The sequence below is a fragment of the Empidonax traillii genome, unplaced genomic scaffold (genome assembly GCF_003031625.1).
Source record: "Empidonax traillii isolate 1590-97213 ecotype Southwest subspecies unplaced genomic scaffold, ASM303162v1 scaffold856:size409766, whole genome shotgun sequence".
Taxonomy (NCBI): Eukaryota; Metazoa; Chordata; class Aves; order Passeriformes; family Tyrannidae; genus Empidonax; species Empidonax traillii.
The window spans coordinates 269454-280249 of record NW_020956049.1 but is presented as its reverse complement, the minus strand read 5'-3'; the positions used below and the strand labels follow the sequence as shown (position 1 = coordinate 280249).

Sequence of the window (10796 nt, the reverse complement as noted above, 5' to 3'; positions counted from 1 at the left end):
GTGTTTCCATGAACTTTTTGACTTCTGCCCACGACTATTCTCTGATTCTGTCAGTCCCCAGCGGGAGAGGGCCTTATTGTGAGCACAATCCCGATCTTAAGACTCTTAATGTTTATTAGCTGAGATCTGCTTTTGCGGGAGAACTAACAATTAAAATTGCCTAAAATGGGAATAGGTTCCGCAGAGCTTTCGAAACCCCCCAACCCAGGGCGAACGTAAGGGGCAAGCTAAATTCAGTTTCAGACCGACAAAAGCACGTTTAAAACTGACCTTTGAGCCACAATCAAAAACCACACCGCGGGGACAGCAACTCCCCTTAGACGGAGTGGGCGGAGCCCCCCTCAGGCCACGCCTCCCCCCTCGTCCAATCAGGAGGCGGCGGCCGCGCGCCCCCGCGCCCAGCCCGCGCCGCGCACGCGCGCGGGGGTGTAGGTCGGATTGCGGGGTGGATCCAGACGGGCCGGGAGATGCCGGGAATTCCGGAGCCGGAGGGGGACAGCGGTAGGTGGCCGATGCCCCGCCGGGGACCCGGCGTGGCTCCCGCGGGAGTTGAGGTGCCCGAGTGACCGGGGAGAGCGGGGAAGGTTGGGGGAGTGAAAATGCGCGGGGCCCGATGGTGCGTGCGCATGCGCACTGGGCGCGGAAGGCGGGGGGGCGGCTTGGGGTTTTTTTTTTTTTGAAATTGCGTCGATTGTGTCTTTCTGCCCGCAGAGCCGGACGTGTTTCAGATCGTGCTGCCAGTCACTATCTTGGTGCTGAGCGATGAGGATTTTCTCCAGGGTGATGCTGAGGAGCAGGACGTGTCCGTTCTCAAGGTGGAGCAGGATTTTGACTTAAACAACAGCGTTTGCCTAAAAGATGTTGTGGCACCTTCAAACGACTGTAGCAGTGTAGGCAGCTGGGATGAAAACAAGATTATTTCAAATGAAGATAATTGTATGAAATACTCGGAAGAGAAGTGGCTTGCTGAGGATTTGTGCAACACATCAAAATCAGCTTTAAGTGATGGGTGTGATGCAGGCCCGCAGAAATGTGGCCAAAATTGCACGTTACCTACATCGCCTTGCAAAACCAGTGGTGGAAAAGAATGTGATGGTGGCTTTCAGAAGATTCCTCCTCTCCTCTCCTCTGCTGGCAGTGAGGTCAGAGATAATACGAGACCATTGATGTTGCCAGTGGTACCCCAAAAAGAAGAAGAACCTGTCAGTGTTGCAGGTGTTCTTTGTGATGGTGGTCCAGAGGAACAACCAGAAATCCACAGAGAGATGGAGGCAGTTGCTGAAATGGAAGGTAACTTGTTAATTAAGATTAGTGCAAGAGTTTAAGAAATCTGGTAAATCTCAAGTTTTTGAAACAAAACAATATCAAACCCATTTATTTTAGAGTAAGCGTTTAAAATTAGGTTAATATCATGTGCAGCAGAAAGAGAATATTGGCTGGAATAGGCTTAGTTCTTTCACACACTTGTGAAAAGTAGTGAAAGTACAAGAAGTTAGTACTGTCTCACTCTACTGCAGTGAGCAAAGGGGTGGCCTTTCATCAGGGAAAAGGTTCAGAAAATAAAAAAGCAGAAGGAGGATGATATTTGTGAGAATGGAGCCCTAGAAAAGTTGATGATAGTATTTTGATAGGAATCCTGGCATAAAGCTGTTTTGTTAAAAAACTGTAGGGAATGCAGCACTGTCCTGCAAAATTCAGAGCTTTGAGTGAAAAGAGAGAGTGGAAAAAAGGAAGATTTTAACTGGGGGCAACATTTAAATGTTGGGGGCAAAGGGAAACATGAAGAGAGGCATTAGTAAAAGATGTGGATATAGGGAAATATTAAGGAAGCAGAAAAGTGACAAGCAAGTCATTAGGCAATTTGAGATTATTACTACAAATTAATAATGAACATTTGTGATTGTATGAAATGTCAGACGTGAGAATTTTTATATCTCCCTGTAGGTCCTGATTCTTCAAAGAATGGAGATACTGAAGCTGCTAACAGAAAAATAAGCAAATTTGAAGATGAAACTTTGATTTCTCTTCTGGAACATGGCGTAGAGGAAAAACAGAAATTTATCTATAATTGTTCTGATCCATTTCTTAATGGATTTTCTCCTGTTTCTGAAGAACTTCCAAAAGATGTAGGGAAACCTGAGGTGAATGTTTCCACTTCTGCTGAATCAAATACTACTGGAGAGCATATTTATAAGACATTAACACCATTTCCTAGGAAAAGATACCAGCAACAAAAAGTTGTTTCTTCTCATGCAAACCAAAAAGAATTCCAAAGCCAGCAACAAGGTTTAGTGTCACTGAGTAATACTTTGACCCTCTCACCCCTTTCTAAAACATCTTATTCTACAAATAAACGTGAAAGATTGGATTTCAAGTGCAGGTTTTGCAGCTCTGTGTATAAATGCAGTGCACATCTAAAGAAACATATTTATTCAGCTCACAAAGGTGAGAAAATACATAAATGCTGCTTTTGTAAAAGAACCTTTTTCTTCTCCTTCAACCTTAAGAATCACCTTAAATTGCATAAGAAAATTACCAAGTTGCAAAAGGCAAGAAAAAACAGAATAAATGCAAGAAAAGGGAGGCAGAGAGGATCTGAAGAAGGAAAATCTGAGACCAAGAAGAGAGAACATAAATATGATAAATTTTTCATTAAAATTGAAAGGGACCTTACACCTCTGGGTGTGCCAGTTAGTTTTTCCTGCAGAACGTGTTTCTTTGCTTCATCAAATCCAAGGAGTTTTATTCATCACATGAAGGGCCATAAAGAGAGACCACCATACCAGTGCCCTCAGTGTGAGTACTCCTGCAGTACCTTTTCCTGCCTGTTAACTCACATGTACTGGCATGCCGGGTATAAGCTGTACCAGTGCAGGTTCTGCAGCTTCTTTTCATTATATTTTGCAAGCATGGTGAGGCACAGCTCCACCCACACAGAGGCTAAACCATATTCCTGGGAGTTCTGCCAGTCAGCTTTCAGCAGCAGCTTGGAGTTACAGAGGCACGGGAGGCTCCATGCGGGGACAGAAACATGCCAAGGGCAGGAACTTGACTGTGTAAGTGGAAGAAAGAGAACTCGAAGATCTTTAAAGAATTATTCATGTGATGAATGTAACCTGGTGTTTTACACTAAAGGAGATCTCAGCTTGCACAAGAAATTTCATGAACCATTGGAGGCTAATGGTTATACAGATCAGAGCAATAAATACTACAAAATATGCAAAGCTGAGGATGATTCTCAGGGCCATGTTTCTCTTTTTGGTAGAGAAAATTATGGTCTCAGTGGTGCAATGCTGGTTTCAGAAGTAGACTGTAAGCGAGCAGGTGATGTGCAGGGCAATAAAAAAAAGTGCCCTAGAAAGAAATTCCCTGAAAACAGTCTTGGAAGCAACAGCCTGGCTAGTACTGGGAATAGATCAGAAGTTACTCAGACTTCACATCAAATGGACACTGTCCTTTATGAAGAGGAACCTCTCTTCAAGTCAGAGGCCTCTCATTTGCAAGTGCAAGATGATGATGCATTCCATAACTTTGTGGAAAACCCCAAGGATTCATGTTCTTCTACTTTAAATACCTTCAGAACATACATGTGCCAGCACTGCAGTTACGCTACTGATGTTCAGAACAACTTCCGGCTGCACCTAAAGATACATACAGATGAAAGACCATTTGTCTGTAAAGATTGCAATAAGACATTTAAAACATCAAACCGTTTGGAGAAACACAGCCTCTTTCATGTAAAGAATGAACAGGAGTTGGGCAGTTGCCTCTACGTAGAGAAGTGTTTAGAAAATCTTCACTTGCATCGTGAAATGCATGGGGGCACATGTCCAGAAAGGGATTTTGGTTCCTCAGAAGGTTCAAACAGCTCCTTGCTTTGTTCAAAAGTCTTTGGAGTACAGCCATATGTTCAGAGGGGCAGCAAAAACTATTTGCTAGCACAAAGTCAGCCACCATTCTACCAGTGTGCAGAGTGCAAGTACACTACTTACAGTTTAAGCAACCTTGAACTCCACATAAGAACTCACACGGGTGAGAAACCTTACAGCTGCACTGTTTGCCAGATGAAGTTTCGGACTTCCAGCCACCTGAGGAGACACAGAGTGACCCATCTTAACAGGGAGCATTTCAAGTGCAAGGACTGCGACTACTCCACACACCAGTGGCCGGCCCTGAAACGTCACCTGGCTTCGCACTCCGGGGAGGGAAGCTCATCTCCGGGGTGCCTCTGCAATCACGAGGAGCTCCCTGTGAAAACGTACCGGTGTGAGGAGTGTGGCTATTGCACGGCCCACAACGGGAACCTGAAGCTGCACCTGCGGATCCACAGCGGGGAGAGGCCGTTCAAGTGCAGGCAGTGCGGCCTGGCCTTCCGCACCTCCAGCCACCTCAAGCGCCACCTGCTGACCCACCTGAGGCTGCGCTGCAGGAGGTGCAAATACTCCACGCTGGATAAACGGGCTTTCCAAAAGCACGTGAAGACACACAGGAAGAAGCACGCCTGCGGGAAGTGTAATGTGGCGCTGCCTACCCGAAAACTGCTGGAAAAGCACAAGCGGCAGCACGAGGCTGGGATGTGAGGTTGGGAGTTGCCAGTTGGCGCTTGGTTCTAGAGTGGTTTGTCTGTTCTGAATTTGTGGCTTTACATTCTAGAGCAAGGGCTGGTAAGGGATGCATCCAGCATTTTGGTCCAGAGAGTGAAACTTGTAGGACTGGTTTGCTCCAGGTTTTTCAGAGAGTTTCAGTTGTAGCACAGGCTGTGCTAAAGATCTTGGAGACACTTCTTCATGCCTGAGTAACTGCTTAATACCACGAGGCCAGTTAGGATGGGGCCAGTATTCATCCCTTTAAACAGCCACTCTGTGCCACTTATTTTCTTGTAAAAAATGAATAAAAACCTCTCTTCTAACTGAAATAATGCTTAAAGGGAGGGAAAGAAGTATGTATTATATAAAAATTATCAGTGCATCTGGAGGCTTAATGCTACCTCCCATCTGCTCAAAGTTGCCTCCCAGGTTCTTTTGCAATACTTGTAAGAGAAAAAAAAAGTATCTCACAAAACTATGGAAACAAAATATTCGTGTCATCACTGCATAACCATGATACGAAGATGTTTCCTGTATATATATATAAGGGATTAATTAGGCAGTTACCTTGTTTGTAGTTTTGATAATTTTTTGAGCAGTCTGACAGAAAGGGTAATGTTCTCAATCATTTATTTTATGATTCTGAGAATCCTTAAATCTTCGATTTTATGTTAATGTCTAATATTAATAACTGTGGTACAAAATACTTTTTCTCAGGCTGGTAGTTAGTGTGTTGTTACAACAAATGATGTAATTTTCAAATAACTTCTGTTATTTTGAGCACCTGCTGATAATTGTGAATGCTGTTTAGTTACATTGAAAACTTTAGCAATGTCTTGAACTGCTTACATTTATTTTAAGAACTTTACTGTTCATCTAAAGATGTGTAAGAGCCACGTGCACCAGTTGGTTCAGCGTATGGTGAAGGCAGGTGGGTGCTGCTCCCAGTTTCTGTTCATATCTAGACAAATCTTTGATTGTTTTACAGTTATAGAGTGCTAGAAACTTTTGAGTGGACATCACTGACTGTGATAAGTGGTTTTGATATCAGCGTTTTGCCCTCTTGTGCAAGGAAAGACAACAACAAAGGGCTGGTGTGAACCGTCCCCTGATGTTACAGATCAGTCCATGGAGAAGCAGAATAAACCTGGAGCTTAATTTAGAGAATGTAAACATGGAACTCACGCTGCTTTTCTACTGCTTTTCTTTAGAAATACAGGTAATGTCTTTGAGAGGGTTTCTGGTAAAGTAGGAGGGAGGTTGGATATTCAAAAGCCACCATTATATGATCCTGGGCAACCAGCTCTGGGTGGCCCTGCCTGAGCGAGGGCTTGGAACAGATGTCCTCCAGAATTCCTGCAGCCATTCTGTGATTTGGAATATGATTTTTCGAGAGTGGACTGATCAGCAAAGGTACTCAAGTGTTCTAGTTCTTTGCAGTTGAGGTAAAGTCAGACAACTGCCTGAACCGTGGTGTTTACAGATGTTTGTAGTACGAGCTGGGAAGTCACCATTTGGGAATGAATCATTCAGATCTTGGAATGATCGAGGCAACCACCTGATACAGCTGTGAGAAGAATGTTTTCTTGTATGAAGAAGGAAAAGCACTTCTGGGAAATATTAACAGTTACACAAATTTGGAGGAGTTTTTACCTGAATTACTGTACAATTCTGATGGTTTATTTGAAGAACAAATTGCAAAAAACAGGTACAAAGAGGAAATAAAAACAATGAAGAAATTGTAAACCTTTATATCGGATGAAACTAGGAAAGCTAAATCTGGTAGAGTTTAAAAGTGTGGTGTACAGTGATGAAGAAGGGAGCCCGGTTCATAGGGATACAATAATTTCAGTAAATTTTTACAGGAGTTTGTAAACATCAGTTTCTTCAAGATCTAAGAACAACAAGATATTTTCAAATGGAACTTGACAATTTTGTAAAAGTATTCCAGGTTGTTGCTTTTAATAAACAGTTTTATGACTCTTGACATTTCTTTGTTCTTTATACAGTGCACTGCATTTTGGGGATTCAAAGGTATTCTCAGTCTGCCAAATCAGTGAAATTTAAAGGTAGAGGCCTGCCTACTCACTTTCAGATAAGACAGGGGCTGTTCATGGTAATTTTTTTGGTAGCTAAAAGTGTAATACTTTTTATTCCTCTATACTTCAAACAAAAACCTTTCTTTAATCATATGATGAAATTTCCTATTTCAACAAAAAAACCTTTGTTTTATTTTGTCTTTGAATGTATCTTGAATAGAGACAACTTGAGCAGAAGGGTGTCATTTTAGGTGCTGTGCACCTGCTAAATAAGTGAATAAAAGAGGGGGTGAAGTCAGTGAATATAGGTCAGACCTCTATGGTGTGGTGGTGCATCCTCCCTCTCAGGCCACACTGTGATCCCAGAAATGCTCCTTAAGCCTTAGCCTTGAACAGCACCTGGCTCAGCTCCTTAGCTTATCAGAAACAATGTCTGCTCCTGGGGACTGGTGCTGTCTAATGAGCTCCTGGTTTTTAACAGCCTTGAAAACTTTACTTTTCATGCTTGAATAACAACCCAAGTGGAAGTACATTTTTGTTACTAAACTTTCAAAGTTATCTGACCCAAATTGTGGCCTGGCCAGAAAACTCACGTGACCAAAACCAGCTCTCCGGTGACTCTACAAGCAGTTCTCCTAAGGGAGACCCTTGGAGCTCTCCTGGCTCACAGCACCCCCCTCCGAGCGGGTACCTCTCAGAGCCAGTGAACTCTCAGGGTTTGCTGGATCACTGCCAAACAATGACAGCAGACCCTGGGCTGATACCCCCCCTCCTCAAGGCTCAACCCTTCGCCCACTGAGAAGGTGCAGAGGCATCTGATGTATGTCCCTGATCTAGAGGGGAAATTTTCACAGGTATACCTTTTACACACTCCTTTAGGTTTGTGTGTGTGTGTGAAAATGCCACAGCAAATGTGCTATGAATGTTGCTCTCCTAGATTTAGTACTTTAGACTTGTAAATAAGATAGTCCTATGAGTTACTGTTGTGCCTATAGTAAATTCTACATGCATCTTTAATTAAATTGTTCAAATTAAGTTATTAAGTGTCGTTAGGTTTTTAAGTGCTGTTAAACCTTCAGGCCTAAACCACTGGTCAAGCCTAGGGTTAAGTTTGGCAACAACGTTGTGACTCAACAGAAAGGTCTCTTTTACTCCTTTTTATCGTTACCCTTTCCCACTCTTACCCTTTTTTATCCTCACCATCCCCATCCATGATTTTTGGTTGATTTAGTTTCATATCGATCGACTGATTTTAGATATTATTCAGATTTTTCTCTGTGCTTTAACCACAGAGTAAGTAGTAGTGTGAACACTGCCAGCTTTTACCTTTGTGTTAAACCTGCTATTGCTGATGCCTTTGCCAGTGATTATCTGAGTGACCTAAAAGACTCATTTGTGACAAATTGGTGTGGTTTGCAGGATGGCAAATGATATCGCTGACTACTTAAAAAAGCATGGAGTAAGTCCAAGTCCTCAGCCCTCAGACAAATGGGCTCAGGGTAACTGGCAGGATCGAAAGGGTGTGGAGGAACATTTAAAAGCAGCTGGGTGTAAAGTCTGAGAAAGACTGCAATAAAAAGACATATGGTTAGCCACTAGCCAGATTTACCTGCAACAGAAGGAAATTAGACAATTTGGGGTTTACTTTATTGAACATTATAATGTGCTGCTGCCTCAGTGTCCATTTGGGCTACATGGAGTGGTTTGGGTTGGAAGGGACCTTTAAGACCATCTCGTTCCAACCCCCATAGCAGGGACACTTTCCACTATCCCAGGTTGCTCAAAGCCTCCTCCAACCAGTCCTTAAAACATCTCCAGGGATGAAGCAACCGCAGCTTCTCTGGGCAACCTGTGCCAGGGCCTCACCACCCTCACAGGGACGAACTCCTCCAGTGCATAAACGCGCGGGTTTTTTCCTCAAATTAAGAAAACACATTATAATCTCGACATCGCGGAAACCCGATTTCCTTCCCGTCGTCCCTTCCCTTCCTTATTTGCGTCCCGTGGGGAACTGCGATGGAATCTAAAGCAAACCTCGTTTGTTCCTCCGGGCCCCTCTGCCGGGCGCTCCTCCAGCCGGTAGGGGGCGCCAGCGCGGAGAGCTCCGCAGGGCGCGCGAGGGCGTCGCGCATGCGCGGACCCGCCGGACCCGCATCCCTGGAAGAGCAGCGGCCCCGCTTCCTTGGAAAAGCCGTCGGTTCTGCTTCCCTGGAAAAGCCGCCGACCCCGCTCCCCGCTTTCCCGGCAGAGCAGCCGACCCCGCTTTCCTCGCCCTCGGCACCCCCCCCCCCCCTCCCCCGGCGCTGAGGGCGCCTGCGCACGGTCCGGGCCGGCCTCGCTGAGGCGAGCGGCGCTCCCGTCCTCTCTCCGCTCTCTCTCGCTCCAGGGGCTCGTCCCCCCCTCCCGTCGCCGCCAGGATGCCGCGGATTATGATTAAAGGCGGCGTGTGGCGGAACACCGAGGTAGGGCTCGGCGGGGGTTGTTTAAATGCCTCGTTTCCCCTTCAGGGCCCGGAGGGAGCCCTCCCTGGTGCGCAAGCGCGGGGGGAGGAGGGGGGGAAGGAGGGAGTGGGGTCGTGTTGCGCCTGCGCGGGGGGCTCAGGTTTTAGGGTGTTCTTCGGGATTTGGGGTCTGCTGAGTCCCGCTGGGTCCGGGCGTGCGGAGGGGTTGGGGGCTGCAGGAGCAAGTCCAGGGTCTGGAGTACACATGCAATAAGGAGCTACGGGGGGGCTTGGCCTGGAGAAAAGGAGGCTCAGGGGGGATCTTATTGCTCTCTACAACTCCCTGAAAGGAGGCTGTAGCCACGTAGGAGTTGCGCTCTGCTCCCAGGCAACCAGCGGTAGGACCAGAGCACATAGCCTTAAGCTGCACCAGAGAAGGTTTAGTTTGGGCATTGGGGGGAATTCTTTACAGAATTTCTTTACAGAAAACATGATTAGACGTTGGAAGGGGCTGCCCAGGACAGTGGTGGAGTCACCATCCCTGGAGGTCTTCAAGGAAAGATTGCATGTGGCTCTTAGTGCCTGGTCTAGTTTCCAAGGTGGTGTCCAACCATAAATTAGACTCCATGATCTCAGAAGCTTTTCCAGCCTAACTGATCCTATGATCCTGTGCTGGACTGCATTCCCCAGCAGCCTGTGCCTCCCTCCTCACCTGCTGCCTCAGTGGGCAAAGGTCATATTGGTGGTGTTTCTCCTGAGAGCTCAGCCATGTGTGTGTTGTGTCCTTTCCTCCAGGGAAACCATCCCCACAGCCCTGGAGGGAAAGGGTGAGCCCTGCTGTGCTCCAAGATGTCCCTCTCGCAGGCTTGTACTGCATAGTCAGGTTCTTTGTGCTCTAGGGGGATGAGGCAGCAGGAATCTCTTCCACTTGGAGAGCTTTCCAAAAGTGAAAATGGCAGAGTCATAGAATTTTTAGGGTTAGAAAAGACCTTTAAGATCACCCAGTCCAACCATTAACCCAGCACCACCACCACGGTCACTGTTAAACTGTGTCCTCAAGTGCCACATCCACCTGTTTTGTTAACAGTTCAGGAATGGTAACTCCACCACTGCCCTGGGCCGCCTGTTTCAATGCTTTACAACCCTTTGCATGAAAAGAATTGTGTTAATAAATAATCTAGACCTCCACTGGTTCAACTTCAGGCCATTTCCTCTTGTCCTGTCGATGGGTATGGGTTCTTCCTCTGCAGCCCCAAGTGTTCTGTACACAGTAATCTGTGTGTTGTTCCAAAAAAGAGCAAACCCCCTCCTTCCACCCCCCCCCCCATTTTTGCTGTCACTTTCAGAACTACAAGTGGTCATGAAAAGGAAAATCATTACAGGAGAAATCAAGGATGTGAGTTTTTTTAGAGACACGGTTAAAAGCAAAAGGATGTACCAGCACTGTAAAACCCAGAACTCTGTCACTGTGTGCTGTGAACACCAGGCATGTGCACAGTTCCAGAAAGCAGTGAAGAGAAAGTAACAGGAGATAAAATGTGCTGTGGGTGCTTTTTAAGCCCTTGTGACATGTCGGTGATGTGCCAGGAGACACCTGACCTGGGGGTCAGCAGAGGACAGGAAAACCCAGGTTGTGTTCACCCCATTCCTGTGACCTTCCATAGCTCATTAATTTTGGTGACTGTGCATTAAACAGAATCATAGAATGTCCTGAGTCGAAAAGGACCCAAA

General features: G+C 45.9%; 2 protein-coding genes across 4 annotated transcripts in view; both read left to right on the top strand.

The window, feature by feature from the left end:
* Nucleotides 1–392: 392 nt before the first annotated feature.
* On the top strand, nt 393–5993 carry LOC114067062 (zinc finger protein 629-like). Its single transcript, XM_027902243.1, has 3 exons — nt 393–501; nt 712–1290; nt 1945–5993. Exons 1-3 carry the CDS (start codon nt 468–470, stop codon nt 4578–4580), a joined length of 3249 nt encoding a protein of 1082 aa, XP_027758044.1. The 5' UTR covers nt 393–467; the 3' UTR covers nt 4581–5993.
* Nucleotides 5994–8754: 2761 nt separating this feature from the next.
* The window catches only part of CDC5L (cell division cycle 5 like), a 34001-nt gene continuing 31959 nt past the window's right edge, over nt 8755–10796 (top strand). For all 3 annotated transcript variants that reach the window (XM_027902248.1, XM_027902249.1, XM_027902247.1), the window contains exon 1: nt 8755–9087. In XM_027902248.1, coding sequence (XP_027758049.1) covers nt 9043–9087 — 45 coding nt within the window. In that variant the 5' untranslated portion in view covers nt 8755–9042. The remainder of the gene's footprint in view (nt 9088–10796) is intronic.